Source organism: Orcinus orca, chromosome 13 (genome assembly GCF_937001465.1).
Source record: "Orcinus orca chromosome 13, mOrcOrc1.1, whole genome shotgun sequence".
Lineage (NCBI taxonomy): Eukaryota > Metazoa > Chordata > Mammalia > Artiodactyla > Delphinidae > Orcinus > Orcinus orca.
In genome coordinates, this window is record NC_064571.1 from 43,179,614 (window position 1) to 43,205,925 (window position 26,312).

At 35.2% G+C, this 26,312-nt stretch overlaps 1 protein-coding gene across 11 annotated transcripts in view; it reads right to left on the bottom strand.

Moving 5' to 3' along the window:
- The window catches only part of VRK2 (VRK serine/threonine kinase 2), a 97,369-nt gene that overhangs the window by 46,616 nt on the left and 24,441 nt on the right, over positions 1-26,312 (bottom strand). For all 11 annotated transcript variants that reach the window (XM_033407261.2, XM_033407259.2, XM_033407264.2 and 8 more), the window contains 5 exons: positions 9,666-9,715; positions 8,919-8,988; positions 7,230-7,317; positions 5,516-5,621; positions 4,222-4,314 (listed from right to left, as the gene is read on the bottom strand). In XM_033407261.2, coding sequence (XP_033263152.1) covers positions 4,222-4,314; positions 5,516-5,621; positions 7,230-7,317; positions 8,919-8,988; positions 9,666-9,715 — 407 coding nt within the window. The remainder of the gene's footprint in view (positions 1-4,221; positions 4,315-5,515; positions 5,622-7,229; positions 7,318-8,918; positions 8,989-9,665; positions 9,716-26,312) is intronic.

Sequence of the window (26,312 nt, forward strand, 5' to 3'; positions counted from 1 at the left end):
TGATAGAAATGCTCTGTCTTGATTATAGTAGTGGTTATATGATATACATGTGTCAAAACACATCAAACTATACATTTAAAAGGATGAACTTTACTGTTTGTAAATTATACTTCAATAAACCTAATCTTAAAAAAGTATGCAGACTTTTAAAGGCTTTTAATATATATTTCCAAATTGCCCTTCCATTAACTTAATTTCTTCTACTACTCCCATTTAATTTACATTCCCACTGGCATTCTACAAGTGTCTGCACCCTCATCAGCCTCAATATCATCAGATTATTATTTTAGACTTTTCCTATTTGATAAGTTCTTTTAAAATGTTGCCTCACTGTTTTGATCTGCATATCTCTTAGTTTTTAGTGATGGTGAACTTTTTTTCATTTATTTCTCAGGTAGTCGTATTTCTTTTCTGCTCATTCTTTTAAATCATTATTTTAAGAAATTACTTGGTGTTTTTCTTATTAATTTTCTTAAAGCTTGCTATATATCCTAAAATATTTGTCATAAATATCCTTCCCAGATTTTCACTTGCCTTTCATTTTTCAATTTTTTTAATATACAGATATCTTAAAATTTGAAATTTCACAATATTTTCTACGATTTTGGGGGTATTTTTATTTAGAAATTTCTTTCCTCATGTACAGTTCATTTAAATATTCAGCTAAATGTTTTCTAATTATTTATAGACTCAATTTTTTAACTCTTTAAATCTCTGTTGATACAGTGGCTACTAGCCACATGTGGTTTTGTAAATGTAAACCAATTAAAATTAAGTTTTTTTTTTTTAAAGAAGATATTGGGGGTAGGAGTTTATTAATTAATTAATTTATTTTTGCTGTGTTGGGTCTTCGTTTCTGTGCGAGGGCTTTCTCTAGTTGTGGCAAGCGGGGGCCACTCTTCATCACGGTGCGTGGGCCTCTCACTATCGCGGCCTCTCTTGTTGCAGAGCACAGGCTCCAGATGCGCAGGCTCAGTAGTTGTGGCTCATGGGCCTAGTTGCTCCGCGGCATGTGGGATCCTCCCAGACCAGGGCTCAAACCCCGTGTCCCCTGCATTGGCAGGCAGATTCTCAACCACTGCGCCACCAGGGAAGCCCCAAATTAAGCTTTTTTCCTAGGTTTCTTCTAGTTGTATGGTTTCAGGTCTTACGTTTAAGTCTTTAATCCATTTTGAGTTTATTTTTGTGTATGGTATAAGAGTCCAATTTCATTCTTTTGCATGCGTATACCCATTTTCCCACCACCATTTATTGATGAACTATCTTTGCCCCATCGAATGTTCTTGGCACCCCTGTCAAAAATTAGTTGATCGTATATGCATGGCTCTCTATTCTGTTCCATTGGGCTATGTCTGTTTTTATGCCAATAGCATACTGCTTTGATTACTATAGCATTGTAATATAGTTTGATTCAGGATGTGTAATGCCTCCAGCTTTGTTCTTTCTCAAGATTGCTTTGGCTATTCAGGGTCTTTTGTGGTTCCATACACATTTTAGGATTGGTTTTTTATTTCTGTGAAAAATGCCATTGGAATTTTGCTAGGAATTCCATTGAATCCATTGATTGCTTTGGGTAGTACAGACATTTTAATAATGTTAATTCTTCTAATCCTTGAGAACCGGCCTTGTCAATGATTTTTTGCAATTGAAACCAAAAGCATAGGTAACAAAAACAAAAATAAACAAGTAGGACTACATCAAACTAAAATGATTCTGCACAACCAAGGAAACCATCAACAGAATGAAAAGGCAACCTATGGGACAGGAGAAAATACTTGCAGACCACATATCTGATAAGGGGTTAATATCTAAAATACATAAGAACTCATATAACTCACTCACAAGACAAAATAACCCAATTCAAAAATGGGCAAAGAACCTAAAGAGACACTTTTCCAAAGAAGACATACAAATGGCCAACTAGTATATGAAAAAGTGCTCAACATTATTAATCATCAGGGAAATGAAAAATTAAAACCACAATGAGACAACACCTCATGCCTGTTAGAATGGCTATCAGAGATAACAAGTGCTGTTGAGGGTATGGGAGAAAAGGGAGCCCTTGTACACTGTTGGTGGGAATGTAAATTGGTACAGTCATTATGGAAAACTGTATGGAGGTTCCTCAAAAAAAGAAAAAACATTAAAAATTGAACTACCATATGATCCAGCAATCCACTTCTGGGTATATATCTAAAGGAAAAGAAATCATTATCTTGAAGAGATATCTGTATTCCCATGTTACTGCAGCATTATTAAAAACAGCCAAGATACATAAATGACCTTAGTGTCTGCTGATGGATAAATGGATAAAGAAAATGTGGTATATATATGCCATGGAGTATTACTGAGTCATAAAAAAGAAAGAAATATGCCACTTGCAACAACATGGGTGAACCTAGAGGACACTATGCTAGAGGATATTATGCTGAGTGAAATAAACCAAGACACACTGAAAGACAAATGCTGTATGATCTGTTATATGTGGCATATACAAAAGTGAAACTTATAAATCAGAGTATAGAACAGTGGTACCAGGGGCTGGGGTGTGGAAGAAATGGGGAGATGCTGGTCAAAGGGTACAAACTTTTAGTTAGAAGATGAGTAAGTTCTGGGGATCTAATGCCCAACATGGTGACTATAGTTAATAATGCTGTAAACTTCAAATTTGCTAAGAGTAGGTCTTAAGTGTTCTCACCACAAAACAAAACAGAAGGTAACTATGTGATCAATGTGTTAACTTGATTAATCACTTCACAATATATAGTATAATAAATCATCACTTTGTATACCTTAAATAAATCATGTTGTACAACCTAAACATATGCAATTTTTGTCAACTAAACCTCAATAAAGCTGGGGAAGAAATCAAGATGAAAAAAATTGTTAATTAGAATCAAGTTAAATTTAAAATTCAGTTCTTCGGTCACACTAGTCTCATTATTTAAGACTATTTTTTAGAGCAGTTTCAAATTCAATTTTACTAAATGTAGAGCAATTTAGGTAAAACTGAGTGGAAGGTACAGTAAGTTCTCATACACCACTCTCCCCTCCTCCCAAATATAGCCTCGCACACTATCAACATCCCACACCACGGTATTACATCTGTTACAACGGATGAACCTACACCGATACGTCATTATCACCAAAAGTCTACAGTTTACGTTAGGGTCCACTTGTGGTGTTAAATATTCTATGGCTTTTTTTTTTTTTTCTTTTGCGGTATGTGGGCCTCTCACTGTTGCGGCCTCTCCCGTCGCGGAGCACAGGCTCCGGACGCGCAGGCTCAGCAGCCATGGGTCACGGGCCCAGCCGCTCCGCGGCATGTGGGATCTTCCCGAACCGGGGCACGATCCCGTGTCCCCTGCATCGGCAGGCGGACCCTCAACCACTGCACCACCAGGGAAGCCTGTGCTCATTTCTTTTTAATGTAGAGTACTATTGCATTGTCCAGATGAACCACAGTTTATTTAACTATTAAAGGACATCTTTATTCAAGTTTTGGCAACTATGAATAAATCTGCTATAAACATCTGTGTGTAGGTACTTCTGTGGATATAAGTTTTCCACTCCTCTGGGTAAATACCAAGGAATTTAACTGCCAGATCATATGTTAGAGTATGTTCAGTTTTGTAAGAAACTGTCAAACTGTCTTCCACAGTGGCCATAGCACCAGCAATGAATGAGAGTTCCTGTTGCTCCACATCTTCACCAGCATTTGGTATTGTACTACCCACATTGCCAGTGCTTAACAGCCACGTGTGGCTAATGGCTCCCATACTGGACAGTAACATACAGGATATTTCCATCATCACAAAAAGTTGTATCGGCAATGCTGCTCTGTTTAAAACTTCATTGTTTATATGTGGAAGAAGAACTAAGGTGACAGCCTTTTTTTTTTTCTCTGCATAAATCCATCCCTTCTCTCATTGCATTTTGTTGGTTTTTGCTTATATTTGCTCAGAAGTTCAAATCCCTGCTCAGCCACTATATGTCCATTAATAAATTATTTACCCCCCGCCCCCAGTCTCAGCTTCTTCATCCTAATCATTTATCAGGTTAGTGCATTAAATTAGATAAGCAAGATAGGATAAATTACAACACTCATCATGTTAAGTCCTCATTTGCAAACTTTTGCCTGTTAGGAGTTTGTTTATTGAAGGTCTCAGTATGGCACTTTGAAGATCCTTACTGAAGGCAAAAGCTTAATACTGTATTTACCTGATGTGGATTTCTGTAACCCAAAAGTAGATTCGCTGCTTTTATATCAGCATGAACATATTCATTTTCATGTATATATTCCAGTACATCCAACTGTGAAAAGAAATATATAAGGTTATACTGATGTCTATTTAGAACTCCAGATCAACCTGAACATTGTGAATAGAGAATAACATGTATTTTTTTCACATTAACAATGACAAAATGATGTATTTCACAATTATGCATTTATCTATTCTAAAATTATCACATGTGCTGGTCGCTCATCCTGGGAAAAAGGTGAATAAAAGGATCCTCAAATATCAAGTGTTTTAAATGCACCTCTGATGGAGAGGAAGCCAAGACTCAACAATGCCTATGCTCCTGACAGCACGGTGCCCAAATCACACTGTGCAAAGAGGAAAATTATGATAAAATCAGAGACCTGAAGTGAAATAATCATGACGCCCACTCAACAATCCCTCGCCCAAGCAATAATTATAAATAAGTTTTTGGGGCTCCCAGAACAAAAGCCCACGTCCAGGATCACAGAGAAAGGCATTCTCCCTCTGTAGAGTAACAGAAAACACCTATGCTTCATCTTTGAAACCCTTGAGACTTACATGTTACCTATGCCTAATGCTCAATAAACATTTGTTGGCTGGCTAGAGGATGGATGGGAAAATTAATGAGTTCTGTTTGCCATATCCCAACCTGGCATGAGTAGTTGCATTCTATCTAAAGTGGAAAAAATAAAATGGAGCTTAGGCAAACCAAACACAAACAAGATAAGACGAATACGTGGTATAAACAAAATGTGTGCATGGGTGCTATTAAGATTTCATTGCTTTTTATTTGGCAAAGTATATATTATTCATTGCCACACTAATTACTGCCACCATCCCAAACTCATAATAAAAACGTTATAGCACCCCCTTACCACCACATGTGTAGTATGGAAAATAATATATTTTGCCATACTTTGCATTGTTATAAATATAACTGACAAAAGAGAGGTTATTCTTATAGAAATGCAAGCTTGTTCTGATATGTAAAACAAAGCTGTGAGAAAAAAAAAAAATCAGACTGTAGAACCAAGCCTAATTGAGTTTGTAGTGCCAAACACAGCACATTCTGTCACTTACAGAGCCCACTGTTATCAATTTCACCAAAATAGTATCTATGCTCAATAACTGACATTTCTAGGGCAATAATCCTTCATTCTCTGATAATTCCACAAAGGGCAACAATTTGTATGTTGTAACAAGTAAATATTCTGAAAATGGAGCATGGGAAATAAGTCATTCTTTCTTACCATTCGGATACCTAGCTGCAGGACAGTTGACTTTTTAAAAGTACCATTCTGGTCTGAGATCTTCTGCAAATCTATTCCCAGTCTTTCCATTACCATAAATCTGTAACTATAAGAAGGAGAAGTCAAAAGGAGATGTTAAAATAGCAATGCTGAAACTGTCTATTTATGAATTTGAAACAATGGAAAAATACCCCCAACTTAACAATAAAGAATGATGCAATCTGAACCATTAGAGAACGAATGTACGTTATATTGCCATTCTTTTGCAGAAACATACTAAGTATTTACTTTGCAGTTAGTTTTTGAGTAGAAGAGCATTCTGTGCCGAACCACTCACACTGTCTTAGAACATGAAAAGAGAAGTCTTTCTAAATTAGTCTTGAACTTAATTCATTTTGACTCCATCACCTTCTTGCCATATGGCCTTGAGCAATTATTTTTCCATACAGAAGATTTTATTTATATTTGTTTCTTGACCTTATAAAATCATATTTACTTTCTCTATACATTTATAAACATGTGTTTTCCTAAATGTATGTCTTCTTTTTCTTTTCTGTTTGGGACCTCTCCCCGCCCCTTTTCTTCCCTTCATATCTGCCCCAATTCTATATCTATCTATGTATACACACACACAAATACACATAGGAATTTTTGTATTTTTTTGACAAAAATGCAATCTAATTATATGAACTTTTCTGCATCATACTTTTTTCAATAATATCTCATTGAAATCCTTCCAAATCAACTGGTAGAGCTTTAATTGATTCCTTTAATGGGCTGCATAGTATTACATGATATAGATGTACCATGGTTTACTCAGCCATTCACTCCCCTATAGGTAGCCCTTTACTTTGTTTCAAGATTACTGTTTGTTCATTTTTTAAAAAAATTTATAGCATTTAAAGACCATTTAGGCAAAGCACTGACCTCAGCCTATCTTCTCCCCTAGGAAAAGAAATATTATCACCTATCTTAAAAGGCTACTGAAAGAACAAAATGGGTACCTAACAAATGACATTTTTTTAAAATCACTACTATTAATTATTTATATGTGATGACTAGCCATGTTTGGTGAGTTTAAAAACATTTCTACAAATTTTTGGTTGTGCCTCTCAAGAGATGGAGCTTAATTAGATCTCCTCTCTTGACTATGGGGTAGACTTAATGACTTGCTTCTAGCAAAGAGAACACAATAGAAATGATGGGCTATCACGTCTACAATTAGGTTATAAAAGGACTGTGACTTTCGTTTTGGATGCATGCTCTTGTGTGTGCTCTTTCTCCTTCTCTCTCTCTTTCAATTACTGCAAGCCAGCTGCCATGCCTTTATGACACTCAGGCACCCTGTGGAGAGACCTACATGGTGAGGAAGTGAGGCCTGCCAACAATCACGTGAGAGAATTTAAAAGCTGATCCTCTTAGGCCTGCCAATAGCCACATGAGTGATTTTGAAAGCAGAACTTTCCCCAGTCGAGCCTTGAGAAGACTACAGCCCAAAAGACATCTGACTATATCCTCATGAGAAGGCCTGAGCAAGAACCATCTAGGGAAGCCATTTATACATAGATAACTGACCCACAGAAACTAAGGTAATATTAGTTTGTCATTATAAGCCACCACATTTTAGGTCATTAGTTATATAGCAACAAATAACTAATAGACCACATGAGAAACAGTTACAGGACAATATTTGATTATAATAATTCCATTTTACCTTTTTCCCTTGAATTCAGCAATACCAGATCCATAAAACTGAGGAATTCCTAAATAATCAAGCTGTTTGAGTTCTATCCATTTTTTGACTGCAAAGACAAATTTCACAGGAAAAAAGGTATACTTTTTTAGAAAGGTATTTCTTACTTTTGCGTAGATGTTTAAACTTATTTAGCTAACTTAAATAGAAATTAGACCTTCCTAAAAACATTTTTTAAAAATCAAATATATCTAGCTAATAGTTGCAAATTCTATTTATCACTATAATTAACATAAAAGCATACACGGATTTCTAACATTTTAAAATTTTAAATCAGTTATAACCAAAACAAAAATAGTCATAGTCACTCTACTCAAGACTCTGTAATGACCTATATGGGAAAAGAATCTAAAAAACAGTAGATATATATATATAATATATATATGTATATATGATTCACTTTGCTGTATAGCAGAAACTAACACAACATTGTAAATCCACTATACTCCAAAAAACTTTTTTTAATATAAAAAATAAAATATGCAATAAAAAACAGAAACAAAAATAGCATAGTCATAAAATGCATTGATATCATTTACACAAATGTTTCTATTCATTAAAAAAATTAATTCCCTTTCATGTTTGTTACATTTTTGAATATAAAATATGTTAACCACCAAAGGATCAGTAGAAAGACAGCTTTTTCTTCAATATTACTAAAAGTCTAAAGCCACAGTAGTCAAAATAAATAAATAAAAGTTGGGCAGAAAAATCATCTTACTCTGAAACTGTTGCACTGAAACTGTTTTGATTAAATTTTGTTTAAAAAAATCAAATCCACTTAATCAGGCAGCTTATTTAATTTTTCATTTTTCTACCATATATGCTTAATGTTTAAGACAGCTCTACTGATAAGCGATGAAGTCTAATGGATTCTGTTTGTCACTCTGACATAGTTTAAGCAGTTAGTAACGACTATAGTCTTAATGCTCAGAAGGTTGTTAAAGAAAACAAAGTTAATTATTGAGGTTAGACTCATCATTCTCTTTCCTAAACATAATGTAAAGGACCTTAATTATACTCATATCAATTTCCTTTAAGCTTTACTAGTCCATTTATATCATACAGTATTTATAACATGCTTTTTTTCTTCTTAGCTCTGCTCATATTTATTTCATATTCCAATCCTCTAACTGGTAGTTCTTACATCTGATATCCAGCTCCAATTAATTACTCAACATACAAATATTTAACATTTTTAACTTATTTTCTAAATCATCTTAATGTTTAATCATTTCCATACACTATGCCCGAATCTATTCTATGGTCATTCCTTTTCTTTATAATCTACTGCCCATTTTATTGTCTTTTCCTTATATCCTTTTTATCCAAATGGTTTTTTGTGAAAGAAACAATTTCATTTTACTATCTTTTATACCTAGAGAACTCTTGGTAGCTTAGGTCAACAATCCAGCATTTTATGTAAAGTAAAAGAAATAACTTTTACTTGAAATATATAACCAATTATGTATATAATATCAAGATTTGTATACCATCTGTCTTGTTTTTATATAACAGTTAACTATCATTTTACAATAAAAATTCCTAATTGAAAAGAATTTTCCATAAGGCCAGAAAAAGACAAAAATATTAACAGCCACTTTAGCAAACATATATATGGAAGTAGCTTACTTTGCTAATTTTACTTACTACAGTCTCTTTTGGCCGCTCTTTGATAAAATTTAAGTTCTGAAAATAATGGGCCATTTTCTTGATATTCCTATAAAAGAAAAGTTAACTTTATTAGAAAAAAATTTTAAAGATGGAATTGGTATTTCAACTGTGAAAATGAGTATACATATGTAATATATAATAGTACTTGAATCACAAAAATCTCAGAAAAGCACTAAATAAACAAAGAACCTCATTTTTAACATTTTGTAATGCTATCTCTACAGTCTTAGACATGAGAAAGTAGTCTTCTTATGGAAAGAACTTACTAAAAACACTAAGAACTGTACACGTACACAGACACTCAATGTGTACTAACATGTATAACAGGGTGGATACACTGCAAACTACCCTGGTGGTTCATTCATACATGAATCTTTACTGAGTGTCTACAATATTTTGTTCATAGTACTAGCCACAGGGGATACAAACAAAAATAAAACCTCATTCCTGCCTTTAAGGACTTTATCATCTAGAGCAGAGAGGAAAAGAAAGGCAGAAGATAGAGAGCTAGATAAGATACAAGGATGATAAATGTCAATGCAGAAGAACAAAATTCTCCAGTCTTTACATTTTAATAATGTGAAAATATATAATATTAGATGTATTGTTAATTAAAATTATGAAAACTAAAGGTGAGAAACATTTTTACAAAAATGAAATGAATGAAGCAGAAAATTAAAATGTCAAATATATGTGAAACACAAATTAAAGAGCAATACTTACCACTTTTATTACATGTCTTGCATCTTTATCTGGGTTATTTACGGGGAAAGCTGCAGAACAAAAGAGAATGAGGAAAACAATAGTTGTTCCCAATTACTGAATGCCTACTATATCCCAGACACTGGACTAAGAACCTCTTATGGTAGGTATCACCTCCATTTTATACAAGATGCTTCTAAGGTTTAACAAGTTGAATAATTTGTTCACTAAGTAGCAGCAGATTGGGGATTGAAACTCAAGTGTGACACCACAGCCCACACTCTTTACCATAAACCATACTCAAATATTCAAACATGGAAACCAACAGATTATATCAATCACATAGATCCAAATGTAGGGGAACCTATTTGCTGGATATATAGCATTAAACCCAATAAATGATATATACTATAATCCATTGATTGAATTTTGCTAAATTAAAATCTATGATAATTCAGAAGTGAACACTGATTCACGTTAAGTAGAAAATTCAAAACAACTTCTACTTGGCAAAATTCTAAAATAAATCAAGTTAGAAAGAGAATAAAGTCTTTAAAAAATCATCTCCTGAGCCTAGCAATCAACTATTCCTAAATTAAAGAGTATGTATCTCATAACATAAGCTCATTTCAATTTCAAGTTATCTTACTTCATTTTATTACTTACCATTTGCATTTTAGATACAGTAATCCAACTTAAGAAAATTCCACTCTTCAAATTCTTAAATCAAATCAATCATCTCATCTACATTATCTAAATTATTAAAAGATTACTTTGTATTCAAATCTTGATAAGAGAAGTTGACATGTATATTTATTCATATTGTGAAGGTCTAGAATGTTGCCATTCAACTATTTACTCTTCATTCATTTATTCCTTTATTCATTCAACTAACCAATATTTATTTATCAAGAAGCTAGAATAGGCAAGGCACTGTGTTAAGTGTTTGTCAGGATGATGTTTAAAGGAAACTGAAAGGATTCCCTCCATCCCCCCAGCAAAGTCAGCCACAACGTCCTGTCCACTGTCCACCACAAACTGTGGGGTGTTGCTCCAGGACCTTGATTCAGACATGTATGCTCCCCCATCCATCAAACACTAATGTCTCTGTCACTAACTCCGAGCTCTATCTCCAGTCTTGAAGCTGGGCAAGTAGAGGTCTTGTAGGCCAGTGGGGTGCAGCTCAACAACCATCAAAGAAATAAGGATCTGTAACAGGCTACTTAATCTTCAGTGGAATATGCAGATAGAATCTCTCGGTTTGGCATGCAGATACCTTTGAGAGCAGTTTGTACCAATTAGCATATTGGAAATGAAAGAAAATAGTGTGTTCCTCTCTTTGCTATTGTAGAAGACACATGAAGTCCCTTATAACCATAGTGTCATAACTATGAAAGAGAAAAGCATCCCTTTGTGTTCCCCAAAACACATGCTATTCCTTTTGGGATAGACTAGCCAAGCTGAACCCAAAGCCTGCACAACCTGTTCCTCCTCCAGCTTTGAAAGAGCTGATGGAAGCTATCTGGCTGGTCTGAGGAGCCGATTTTGCAGAAATGTCCAGGTGCTTACAGGAAGGATAATCAACAGTGAGAGGTGGAAGCGCACCTTGGCTGCCCAAGGTGCCCACTGCCCCACCATGGGTAAAGCCCAGGTACAGAATGTCGCCATCCTTTACCTGATTTCATCGAACAAGCCTCTGACAGGTCTCCTATGCTCTAGCTTTCTCCTGGCTTCAATCCGTCTTCCCCAGGATGACCCAGGGGAAACGGAGTCAAGATGACGGAGTAGAAGAACGTGCAGTTCGCATCTCCTCACAAGTACACAAGTATGCATCAGAACAATTCTCACAGAGCACCTACTGGGCGCTAGTACTGACACCTAAGGGGATGGGAGGTGCCCCTGTATGACCAGGCCAGGGGTTGGGCCTGAGCTCCTGTGATGGGAGTGCCAAGTTCAAGCTGCTGGACTAACAGAGAACTTCAGGCCCCAGGGAATATTAATCAGTGTGAGCTCTCCCAGAGTTCCTCATCTCGGCACCAAGACCTGGCACCACCCAACTGCCTGCAAACTCCAGTGCTGGACATCTCAGGCCAAACAACCAGCAAGACAGGAACACAGCCATACTCATCAAAAAAAATGAGATGACAAAAAAATATGTTACAGATGAAGGAGCAAGGTAAAAACCTATAAGACAAAATAAATGAAGAGGAAAATAGGCAAGCTCCCTAAAAAAGAATGCAGAGTAATGATAGTAAAGATGATCCAAAATCTGGGAAATAGAATGGAGGCATGGATCGAGAAAATACAAGAAATGTTTAACAAGGACCTAGAAGAACTAAAGAACAAACAGAGATGAACAACACAATAACTCAAGTGAAAACTACACTAGAAGGAACCAATAGCAGAATAACTGAGGCAGAAGAACAGATAAGTGAGCTGGATGATAGAATGATGGAAATATTTGCTAAGGAGCAGAATAAAGATAAAAGAATGAAAAGAAATGAGGACTGTCTAAGAGACCTTGCAGACAACATTAAACACACCAACATTCAAATGATAGGTGTCCCAGAAGAAGAAGAGAAAGAGAAAGGGTCTGAGAAACTATTTGAAGAGATTATCCTCGAAAACTTCCCTAATATGCGAAAGGAAATAGCCACCCAAGTCAGGAAGCACAGAGAGTTAAACCAACATTCAAATGATAGGTGTCCCAGAAGAAGAAGAGAAAGAGAAAGGGTCTGAGAAACTATTTGAAGAGATTATCCTCGAAAACTTCCCTAATATGCGAAAGGAAACAGCCACCCAAGTCAGGAAGCACAGAGAGTTCCATACAGGATGAACCCAAGGAGAAACATGCCACGATACCTATCATTCAAACTAACAAAAATTAAATTCAAAGAAAAAATATTAAAAGCAGCAAGGGAAAAGCAACAAAGAACATACAAGGGAATCCCCATAAGGTTATCAGCTGATTTATCAGCAGAAACTCTGGAGGCCAGGAGGGAGGGGCAGGATATATTTAAAGTGCTAAAAGGGAAACACCTACAACCAAGATTACTCTACCCAGCAAGGATCTCATTCAGGCTGATGGAGAAATCAAAAGCTTTACAGTTAAGCAAAAGCTAGGAGAATTCAGCACCACCAAACTAGCTTTACAGCAAATGCTAAAGGAACTTCTCCAGGCAGGAAACATAAGAGAAGAAAAAGACCTACAAAAACAAATGCAAAACAATTAAGAAAATGGTAATAGGAACATACATATCAATGACTACCTTAAATGTAAATGGATTAAATGCTCCAACCAAAAGACACAGGCTGGCTGAATGGATACAAAAACAAGACCCACATATATGCTATCTACAAGAGACCCACTTCAGACCTAGGGACACATACAGACTGAAAGTGAGGGGATGGAAAAAGATATTCCATGCAAAAAGAAATCAAAAGAAAGCTAGAGTAGCAATACTCATATCAGATGAATTAGACTTTAAAATAAAGACTGTTACAAGAGACAAGGAAGGACACTACACAATGATCCAGGGATCAATCCAAGAAGAAGCTATAATAATTGTAAATATTTATGCACCCAACATAGGGGCTCCTCAATACATAGGAAAATGCTAACAGCCATAAAAGGGGAAATCGACAGTAACACATTAATAGTGGGGAACTTTAACACCCCATTTACACCAATGGACAGATCATCCAGACAGAAAGCTAATAAGGAAACAAAGCTTTAATTGACACAACAGATCAGATAGACATAATTGATATTTATAGGACATTCCACCCGAAAGCAGCAGAATACACTTTCTTCTCAAGCACACATGGAACACTCTCCAGGACAGATCACTTCTTGGGTCACAAATCAAGCCTCAGTAAATTTAAGAAAATTTAAATCATACGGAGCATCTTTTCCAACCACAATGCTACAACGCTATGAGATTAGAAATCAATTACAGGAAAAAAAACTGGAAAAAACACAACCACATGGAGGCTAGACAATACACTGCGAAATAACCAAAAGATCACTGAAGACATCGAAGAGGAAACCAAAAAATACATAGAAATAAAGGGCAATGAAAACATGACAACCCAAAACCTATGGGATGCAGCAAAAGCAGTTCTAAGAGGGAAGTTTATAACAATACATTCCTACCTCAAGAAACAAGAAAAATCTCAAATAAACAACCTAACCTTATACCTAAGCAACTAGAGAAAGAAGAACAAACAAAACTCAAAGTTAGTAGAGGAAAGAAATCATAAAGATCAGAGCAGAAATAAATGAAATAGAAATGAAGAAAACAATAGCATAAATCAATGAAAATAAAAGCTGTTTCTTTGAGAAAATAAACAAAATTGGTAAACCTTTAGCGAGACTCATCAAGTAAAAAAGGGAGAGGACTCAAATCAATGAAGTTAGAAATGAAAAAGGAGAAATTACAACTGACACCACAGAAATACAAAGCATCCTAAGAGACTACTACAAGCAACTCTATGCCAATAAAATGGACAACCTGGAAGAAATGGACAACCTGGAAGAAATGGACAAATTCTTAGAAAGGTACAAACTTATAAGACTGAACCAGGAAGAAATAGAAAATATAAGCAGACCAATCACAAGTAATGAAATTGAAACTGCAATAAAAAATCTTCCAACAAACAGAAGTCCAGGACCAGATGGCTTCACATGTGAATTCTATCAAACATTTAGAGAAGAGCTAACACCCATCCTTCTCAAACTCTTCCAAAAAATTGGAGAGGAAGGAACACTCCCATGCTCATTTAACAAGGCCACCATCACCCTGATACCAAAACCAGACAAAGATATCACAAAAAAGTAAAATTACAGACCAATATCACTGATGAACATGGACACAAAAATCCTCAACAAAATACTAGCAAACAGAATCCAACAACACATTAAAAGGATCACACACCATGATCAAGTGGGATTTATCCCAGAGATGCAAGGATTCTTCAATATACACAAATTAATCAACGTGATACACCATATTAACGAATTAAAGAAAACTATATGATCATCTCAATAGATGCAGAAAAAGCTTTCAACAGAAGTCAACACCCATTTATGATAAAAACTCTCCAGAAAGTGGGCAGAGAGGGAACCTACCTCAACATAATAAAGGCCATATATGACAAACCCACAGCAAACATCATTCTCAATGGTGAAAAACTGAAAGCATTTCCTCTACAATCAGGAACAAGACAAGGATGTCCACTCTCGCCACTATTATTCAACATAGTTTTGGAAGTCCTAGCCATGGCAATCAGAGAAGAAAAAGAAATAAAAGGAATACAAATTGGAAAAGAAGAAGTAAAACTGTCACTGTTTGCAGATGACATGATACTATACATAGAAAATCCTAAAGATGCCACCAGAAAACTACTAAAGCTAATCAATTAATTTGGTGGTAAAGTGGCAGAATACAAAATTAATACACAAAAATCTCTTGCATTCCTTCCTGTACACTAACAATGGAAGATCAGAAAGAGAAATTAAGGAAACACTCCCATTTACCACAGCAACAAAAAGAATAAAATACCTATGAATAAACCTACATAAGGTGGTAAAAGACCTGTACTCAGAAAACTATAAGACACTGATGAAAGAAATCAAAGATGACATAAACAAATGGAGAGATATACCATGTTCTTGGATTGGAAGAATCAATATTGTGAAAATGACTATACTACCCAAGGCAATCTACAGATTCAATGCAATCCCTATCAAATTACCAATGGCATTTTTCACAGAATTAAAACAAAAAAATTGTACAACTTCTATGGAAACACAGAAGACCCCAAATAGCCAAAGCAATCTTGAGAAAGAAAAACGGAGCTGGAGTAATCAGACTCCCTGACTTCAAACTATACTACAAAGCTACAGTAATCAAGACAGTATAGTACTGGCACAAAGAAAGAAATACAGATCAATGGAACAGAATAGAAAGCCTGAAGATAAACCCATGCACCTATGTTCTACTAATCTACGACAAAGGAGACAAGGATATACAATGGAGAAAAGAGAGTCTCTTCAATAAGTGATGCTGGGAAAACTGGACAGCTACCTGTAAAAGAATGAAATCAACACAATACGCAAAAATAAACTCAAAATGGATTAGAGACCTAAATGAAAGAATGGACACTATAAAACTCTTAGAGGTAAACATAAGAACACTCTATGACAAATCACAACAAGATCTTTTTTGACCCACCTCCTAGAGCAATGAAAATAAAAACAAAAATAAACAAATGGGACCTAATGAAACTTAAAAGCTTTTGCACAGCAAAGGAAACCATAAACAAGACGAAAAGACAACCCTCACAGTGGGAGAAAATATTTGCAAACGAAGCAATTGAGAAGGGATTTATCTCCAAAATATACAAACAGCTCATGCAGTTCAATATCAAAAAAACAAAAAACCCAATCAAAAAATGGGTGAAAGACCTAAATAGACATTTCTCCAAAGAAAACATACAGATGGCCAACAAACACATGAAAAGATGCTCAACATCACTAATTATTAGAGAAATACAAATCAAAACTACAATGAGGTATCACCTCACAAGAATGGCCATCATCAAAAAATCTACAAACAATAAATGCTGGAAAGGGTCTGGAGAAAAGGGAACTCTCTTGCACTGTTGGTGGGAATGTAAATAGACACAGCCACTATGGAGAACAGTATGGAGGTTCCTTAAAAAACTAAAGACAGAACTACCAGATGACCCAGCAATCCTACGACTGGGCATATACTCAGAGAAAACCATAATTCAAAAAGACACATGCACTCCAATGTTCACTGCAGCACTATTTACAATAGCCAGGACATGGAAGCATCCTAAATGCCGATTGACAGATAAATGGATACAGAAGATATAAACAGTGGACTATCAGCCATAAAAAGGAACAAAACTGGGCCATTTGTAGAGACGTGGATGGACCTAGAGACTGTCATACAGAGTGAACTAAGTCAGAAAGGGAAAAACAAATATATATTAATGCATATGTGTGGAATCTAGAAAAATGGTACAGATGAACCTATTTGCAAAGCAGAAATAGAGAGACAGAGCAAGAGAATAAATGTATGGTCACCAAGGGGGAAAGGGGAAGGTGGGATGAACTGGAAGATTGTAATTGACATATATACACTACTGGGTATAAAACAGATAACTAATGAGAACCTGCTATATAGCACAGGGAATTCTACTCAGTGCTCTGTGGTAACCAAAATGGGAAGGAAATCCAAAAAAGAGGGGATATATGTATACATATAGCTGATTCACTTCACTGTACAGCAGAAACTAACACAACATTGTCAGGCAACTACACTCCAATAAAAAAATTTTTTTTTTAAAAAAGGAAAGTGAAGGGAAAAAAGGTCAAACTAGTATTGAAAACTGTCAGTTAGATTATGATCAAATTCTTCAGGTATATTTTCAGTATATTTACCAAAATGCTATGTCCTCTCATTACTACTCCTAACATTTTTCCTTTGCTTCTAACGCTATCAACTTGTCTTTTCTCTATTAATTCACTTAATAGATGTAAAAAGTATGTTATAAATTTACTAAACTATATAAATTCTACTTCACAGCTAAGCCAACTCATGCACAATTTTCTTAAGCAATCTCCAAAAACTTTGATGTTAGCAATGCTATTAGTCAAAGAAATTACTGATACTTCAATTTTGGTTGGTATTAGATATAAACTGTGAACCCAGACCTCTTTACAGTAAAAAAGAAACTAACTTATTTATATTAGTTAAATTTTTCTTTTCCTCTTTATTCATATAGTCATTTCATTTTCACCCACGCAGCTGTCCCAAGGGAACCGCAGGGGGAGTAGATTATCCATACCTAAGAAGGAAAAAACTAAAGAAAGTATAAAAAGAAGAAGGGGTCCAGTCCTAGTATAGAAGAAAGGATGAGAAGAGCCTGTCCTCCCACCCCATGGCAAACTATTTTTACCATTATGGTACCCAAGGCTGGAGAGAAATAGTCCTGCCCTAACCCTGGTCTACTCAGTACAATATTGACTCTAGGCATTGGTCTTTGCTTCCTGAGGTAGAACGCAGTAGAAACTCCCTGCTTCTTTTCTCAAAGCAAGTATCCAAAACAGCAAATACATCTTTAAACCCAACAAAATGTAAGAAACAGAAAAGCACAAAAGGAAAATGAGGGTTTCAATTAGATAAGTAACTTATTATGTTGCAAGTGGGGAAAAAAGATATCCAACCAGTCCAATGTTCTACTCCTTGCTGATTTCAATCAGTGTATCTTTACCGCTTTATAGTCTGAATCTTCCTTTCATATGATTTTACATGAATGTGTTGACAGATACTTGAAACATCCCCACACTTGTCATTTGATAGCTACACAATATTCTCTATAAACTTCCAAGTCAGATTATATTAGAGGGCCTAAATCCAAAATCAATTGACCAGAAAGCTCTTGGAGCTGGATTTTGAACAAATAAATTGTCCTAGTGACCATGGAGGTCTCTTTACAGCAATCGATCAGTTAATTAATTAAATAAATATTTATTTCCTACTATAAATAAATAGAATCCTTCACATTCTAGGTAGTGAAATTAAATGACAGAAAACAGACAAAGACAAGGTATCTGCTTTCATAGTCTAGTGGAGAATTCAGACATTCATCAAATACTCATATGGGATGTAAAACTGTAATTATCACAAGTGTTAAAAGGAGAGGTGGACAGTATGATGAGAATGTACAATTTAATTATACAAAAGGGAATGCTTGTGCAAAAATAGCTGAAGAGGTGATGAAGGGCCAGATGCAAATCTATCTAAGAATTTCTCTCCATGAAAGATTTTAAAAGTTTGAGGTAGGGCTTCCCTGGTGGTGCAGTGGTTGGGAGTCCACCTGCCGATGCAGGGGGACACGGGTTCGTGACCCGGTCTGGGAGAATCCCCCGTGCCACGGAGCGGCTGGGTCCGTGAGCCATGGCCGCTGAGCCTGCACGTCCAGAGCCTGTGCTCTGCAGCAGGAGAGGCCACGGCGGTGAGAGGCCCGCGTACCTCAAAAAAAAAAAAAAAAAAGGAAAAAAATGAATAAATAAATAAAAGTTTGAGGTATAGTTGAGGAACAGGAAACACATAATGAAATTTACATCTTGAACAGATCACTACACTGCAATGTGGAGAAAAGACTGAAAGGGAACCAGAGTAGATATAGATAGATTAGTAAGGATTTAATATTGATAGATTAAAGAGAGAACTATAGATTGGATTAGAGTATCAATGGCAGATTAAAAGAATGAGCAGATTCCAGAAATTTCAGAAAGTGAAGCTGATAGGACTTGACCATGGAGGGAAAGGGATCTAGTCTGGTAGGTTACAGCTGACTGATCTATTAGAAGTTGAGAAGAAAGATCAATCATAGACAGTGATAGTGTTGAAAGTATAGTAGTCTCACATCTTCATTTAAATTTCTGATGAGAAGTCTGATGACCTGATAAGGAATGCATTGTACATTTACATGATATTTGCCTTTCTAGCATCTCTTTTCTATTCATTGGTAACCTCATCTGGTTGTTCCTTTGAGGAACCAAACCTCCCACTATCCATGTAGACCTAGTAGGGGTGCCTATCACAGTGTATCCTCCCTTACATTCCAGAGCTGAGCACATGACCAAGCATAGCACTTTGGAATGTACAAGCCCACAGGCCACCATAACCAGTTCAGAAAAAGCAAAGTGCCCCAACTAGGTATAAAAGTCTTCCCTAGCATTTGACATTAAAATGCTGCATAACACAAGATAGACCATAAGCTTTAAGGACACCAAAATCCTAGAAATAGCAGTGATCACTTTCCTTCGGTAAATGGAAAATAAAGCCTGATAATAAAATCCAGAACTGAGGAAAGTAGGGTTAAGGCAGGGAGAGAGAAAGAGTCCTAGTGACATTGCATAAGCCCTAAAGCTACCCATACCTAAAGCCAGAAAAGCCCTGTACTTCTCACTTACAAGAGTTAATAAATCCCCCTTTTGCTTAAATTCATTTGAATTTCTGACACTGGCAACCAAAGACTTACACAGACTGCAACAACTGTGTTCCATATGTAAGATTATTTTAAAGGTATCGTGTCATAGTTTAAATGAGCAGTATTAGGTATTACATATAAAGCAGGTCTTACATAAACACAAAAAAACAAACAATTCAAGAGAAGGATAATTATGAATTTTTAAGCATGTAATGGATACTTAACATACATATACAAAATAATGATGCATGCTATAATCAATAACATCTTTGATTTGAAAAAAGATGCAAGTAATCATAATAAATTTGAATAGACTAAGCTCACCCTCTAAGGACAGAAACTGTAAGGTTGTTAAAAAAAAAAATGTATACTAAAACCTAGTGGTGCAGAGAAACAAAATAAAAAGATAAAAAATAAACTAATTAGCCAAAATTAGCTGAAAGAAAGCTGGAATATATATTTTCAAAAGTATGTAAGTCTCAGGAAAGAAGAATTATTATACATAGAGTTAGTCCACCCTAATCATAAAAGGAACGATTCAACAGAAAGACAAAAATTATGAACTTGAAAGCACCTGATAATGTGCCTTCATAATATATGTCCAAAACAAGCAGAATTCCAAGAAAAAAAACTGACAGTGAAAAAGATCATGGAAGATTTTAATACAATTCCATAATATATAAGCAAAAACAAATTAAAACAATAGAATTAACAGTGCTTATCTAAAGGCCACATAAAAAACAACAGAAGAATATATTTTCTTTTTAGCCCAACATAAAACATTGTTTTAACTGCCCATATTTTTACTGAGAAAGCAGGTTTCATCAAATATCAAAGAACAAGGATTATTAAGGCTACATTCTGTGACCATAATCCCTGGTCCCTAGGCCAAAAAAGAAATCACAATGAAAATTAGAAAATACACAGGACTATATAATATTGAGAATATTATATTGAATCTAGTTAGGATGTAGTTAAAGTGCAAATTTACTGCTTGTTTTTCTCTGATAGAATGTAAGCCTCACAAACACAGAATAGTTTGTTTTATTTAGATGTATCCCAAGCACCTATTATAAGGCCTAGTGGGCATTCTTTAAAATTTTGATGAATAATTTAATGAATGAAAGTAGCATCTAGAAAGAAATTTATATCATTAAAATTTTCATTTTAAGAAAACTGAGGAGTACCCAAAGTGGTGACATAGTAGGCTCCTGCACTTCCCTCCACCGAATATACAGCCACAAACCCAGCAACTCCCTCTGAAAGAGATTCAGAAACTAGCTAAGAAGGGAGTCCTTAAGCTGAAACAAAAGGATGCCAATTATTAAAATGAAAATATATAAAAGTATAAAACTAGCTGGCAAATATAGTTAAATTCAGAATATGCTAATATTATAGTGGGTAAACCATTTACAACTCTAGTATAAAGGTTAAAAAACAAAAGTACTAGAAAAAACTATATTATAATTTGTTAATGAATACATGGGACAAAAACATGTAAATTTTGACAACAAAAACATAAAATGTGTGGAGGGGGAGCATAAAAATGTAGAGTTTTTTGTTACTCAAAGTTAAGTTATCAGCTTAAAACAGCCTGTTACAAGCATAAGATGCTTCACGTAAGCTTTACGGTAATTCCCCAAACAAAAACTTTAGATAAACAAGTGATAAAGAAATCAATGCACATCATTATGAAAAAATCATCAAATCATAAAGGAGGAGAGCAAGAGAAAAAGAAAGGAACAAAGGAACTACAAATCAACCAGAAAACAATTACCAAAATGGCAACAGTATGTTCACACCTATCAACAATTACTTTAAATGTAAATAAACTAAATTTGCCAAAAGACAGGGTGGTTAAATGGAGAAAAAGAATAAGACCCAACTATATGACATCTAAAAGAGGTTGGTTTCTGCTTCAAAGACACACAAGATTGAAAGTGAAGGGATGGAAAAAGATGTCCTATGTAAATGGAAACCAAAAGAAAGTAGGGGAAGCTACACTTATCTCAGACAAAATATACTTTAAACCAAAAACTGTAACAGGAGACATGACCCAGCAATCCCACTACTGGGCATATATCCAGTGAAAACCATAATTCAAAAAGACACATGCACCCCAATGTTCACTGCAGCACTATTTACAATAAACAGGACATGGAAGCAACCTAAGTGTCCATCGACAGATAAATGAATAAAGAAGATGTGGCACATATATACAATGGAATATTACTCAGCCATAAAAAGGAACGAAATTGAGGTATTTGTAATGAGGTGGATGGACCTAGAGATTATCACACAGAGTGAAGTAAGTCAGAAAGAGAAAAATATCGTATATTAATGCATATATTTGGAATCTAGAACAAATGTATGGATACCAAGGGGGAAAGGGAGGGTGTGGAAGGAACTGGGAGACTGGGATTGACATATATACACTATTGATACTATGTGTAAAATAGATAACTAATGAGAACCTACTGTATAGCACAGGGAACTCTACTCAATGCTCTGTGGTGACCTAAATGTGAAGGAAATCCAGAAAAGAGGGGATATATGTATACATATAGCTGATTCATTTTGCTGTTCAGCAGAAACTAATGCAACATTGTAAAGCAACTCTACTCCAATAAAAATTAATTTTAAAAGATACATAAAAGACAATGAGGATCCTTATATAATGATAAAGGGATCCGTTCATCAAGAGGATATGACAATTGTAAATATCTATGTACCCAAGATAGGTGCACCTAAATATATAAAACAAATATTAATAGATCTGAAGGGGGAAATAGTCTGCAATAGAGTAATAGTACAGGGCTTCAATACACTGCTTTCAACAATGGACAGATCATCCAGATTAGAAAATCAGTGAGGAAATAAAGGATGTAAACTACATGTTACATAAGAGGGACCTAATAGATATATACAGAACAGTCCATCAAAAGCAGCAGAATACATTCTTCTCAAGCACACATGGAACGTTTTTTAGGATAGATCATGCTAGGTGACAAAGCAAGTCCTAACAAATTTAAGAAACTGAAATCATATCAAGTATCTTTTCTGACCACAATGGTACAAAACTAGATATCGATTACAAGAGAAAACCTGGAAAATGCATAAGTGTGTGGAGATTGAACAATACACTCCTGAACAACCAATGGCTCAAAGAAGAAATTTTTTTTTTTTTTTTGCGGTACGCAGGCCTCTCTCTGCTGTGGCCTCTCCTGTTGCGGAGCACAGGCTCTGGACACACAGGCTCAGCAGCCATGGCTCACGGGCCCAGCCGCTCCGCAGCATGTGGGATCTTCCTGGACTGGGGCACGAACCCATGTCCCCTGCACCAACAGGTGGACTCTCAACCACTGTGCCACCAGGGAAGCCCTCAAAGAAGAAATTTTTTAAAATCAAGAAATAACTTGAGACAAATGAAAATGGAAACACAACATATCACTACTTACGGGTTACAGCAAAAACAGTTTTAAGAAGGAATTTTATAACAATAAACATCTACACTAAGAAAAAAGAAAAATCCAATATATATTCTAACTTTACATATCAAGGAACTAGATAAAGAAAAAAGGAAGCTCAAAATTAGAAAAAGGAAATAAAGATCAGAATGGAAATAAATAGAGACTAGAAAGACAATTGAAAAGATCAAGTCAGACAAAGACACTACTAGAAAAGAAAATTACACACCAATATCCCTGATGAAGATACATGCAAAAATACTCAACAAATAATTAGCAAACTGAATTCAACAGTACATTAAAGGATCATATACCACAATCAAGTGGGATTTATTTTGGGATGCAAAGATGGTTCAACATATGCAAATCAATTAACGTGATAAACTACATTAACAAAATGAAGGATAAAAATCATATGATCATATCAATAGATGTGGAAAAAGCATTTGACAAAATTCAAAATGCTGTCATGATCAAAAACTCAAATACTGGGTATAGAAGGAACATACCTCAACATAATAAAGGCTAATTATGTGAAGCCCACATCCAACATCACACCCAAAAGTGAAAAGCTGAAAGCTTTTCCTTTAAGATCAGGAACAAGATAAGGATGCCCACTCTCGCCACTTTTATTCAACGTAGTACTGGAAGTCCTAGCCAGAGAAATCAGGCAATAAAAAGAAATAAAAGGCATCCAAATTGGGAAGAAAGAATGTAAAATTATCTCTGTTTGTAGATGACATTCTATAGAGAAAATCCTTAAGACTCTAGGATACAAAATCAATATACAAGAATCAACTGTGTTTCCATACACTAACGATGAGGTATCATAAAGAAAAATTCAGAAAACAATCCCACTTATAGTACCATCAAAAAGAACCCATTACTTAGGAATAAATTTAACCAAGGATGAGAAAGATCTGTACACCAGAGACCTGAAAACATTGATGAAAGAAATGCAGAGGACAGAATAAATGGGAAGATATTATGTGCTCATGGATCAGAAGAATCAATAGTGTTAAAACATTCAGACTACCCAGGGCAATCTACAGATTCAATGTAATACCTACCAAAATTCCAGTGGCATCTTTCACAGAAATTTCTTAAAAATCCTAAAATTTGTATGGAACCACAAAAGACCCTGAATAGGCAAAGTATACTGAGCAAGAAGAACAAAGCTGGAGGCATCACACTCTCTGATTTCAAACTGTATTACAAAGCTATAATAATCAAAACAGTATGGTATTGGCATAAAAACAGAAGTGTAAATCAATGGTACAGAATAGAGAGTCCAGAAATAATTCATGGTCAATTAATTTTTGACAAAGGAGTCAAGAATATACAATGTAGAAAGGACAGGCTCTTCAATAAATGGTGCTGGGAACACTAGATAGCCACATGCAAAAGAATTAAACTGGACCCTTATGTTATACTGTACACAAAAATCAACTCAGAATGGATTTAAAGACTTGAGTGTAAGACCTAAAACCATAAAAGATCCAGAAGAAAACACAGGGGGTTGGCTCCTTCATATCTGTCTTGGTAATGACTGTTTTGGATTTAACACCAAAAACAGAGGCAATAAAAGCAAAAATACATAAGTGGGACTAACTAAAAAACTAAAAATTTCTGCACAGCAAAGGAAACCGTCAACAAAATGAGAAGGCAACCTATGGAATGAGAGAAAATATTTGCAAACCACATATCCAATATCAAAATATACTTACTAGGATCATACAACTCAATAGCAAAAAAAACCAAATAACCAAATTTTAAAATGGCCAAAGGCTCTTATAGATTTTCTCCAAAGAAGACATTCAAATGGCCAACAGGTGCATTAAACAGTGCTCACCATCACCAATCATCAGGGAAATGCAAATTAAACCACAGTGAATATTACCTCACACCTGTTAGCAGGGCTATTATCAAATAGACAAGAAGTAACAAATGCTGGTGAGGATGTGGAGAAAAGGAAATGCTTTGTACACTATTGGTAGGAATATAAACTGGTATAACCATTATGGAAAACAATATGGAGGTTCTTCAGGAAATTAAAACTAGAACTACCATGTGATCTAGCAATTCCACTTCTGGGTATACCCAAAGGAAACAAAAGCCTGTTTGAAATGACTCCATAATGTATGATTCCAACTGTATGCCATTCTGGAACAGGGGGCAGAGGGATAAATAGGTGGTACACAGGAGAAACTTAGGGCAGTGAAACTACTCTGTATGATACTATAATGGTGGATACATGACATCATGCATTGGTCAAAACTCATAAAACTGTACTATATAAGTGAACCCTACTGTAAACTATGGACTTTAGTTAATAAATTATAACAAAATCACCACACTAATTCAAGACATCAATGCCAAAATTATACAGATTTTGGAACTATCTGATAAAGACTTCAAAGCAACTATTTAAAAAATGTTCCAGCAAATAATGTTCCTTCAAAGCAACTATTTTAAAAATGTTCCACTTTTGGAACAAATGGAAAGACAGACAATGCATCAAAGACACAGAATATACAAAGAAAAAGTTAAATGACACTTTTGGAAATGAAAAATACAATGACAAAAAAAAATTTTTTAATTCATGATTGGGCTCAGTATGATTATAGAGATGACACGTGAAAGAGTCACTAAACTTTAGGATGGATCAATAAAAATGTATCCAAGCTGAAAAACAGCAAGATAGAGTATGGAAAAATTGAACAGAGTCTCAGGATCCTGTAGGCAATAACAAAACATTTAACACTCATGATATTGGAGTTCCAGAGGTAGAGAGGTAAGAGTGTGGTGCTGAAAAAAATATTTGATAAATAATGGCTGAAATGTCCCAAATTTTATATATACATAAACCTACAGTTCAGTGAATCCCCACGGGGATAAACTCAAAGAAATCAATGCCCAGACACATATAATCAAACTACTGAAAGCGAAAACAAAGAAAAATCTTGAAAGGCGCTGGAGTAAAAAATAAATTAACTACAGGGTAAAATGACTCAAATTACTGTGGATTTCTCATCAGAAACCCTGAAGACCAGAGGGAAGAGTCACAACGTGTTTGAAGTGCTGAAAAGAACAGTCAATCCAATATCCAGCAAAAATATCCTTCTGGAATTAAAAGCTAAATAAAGACATTCTCCAGTGAAGAATAACT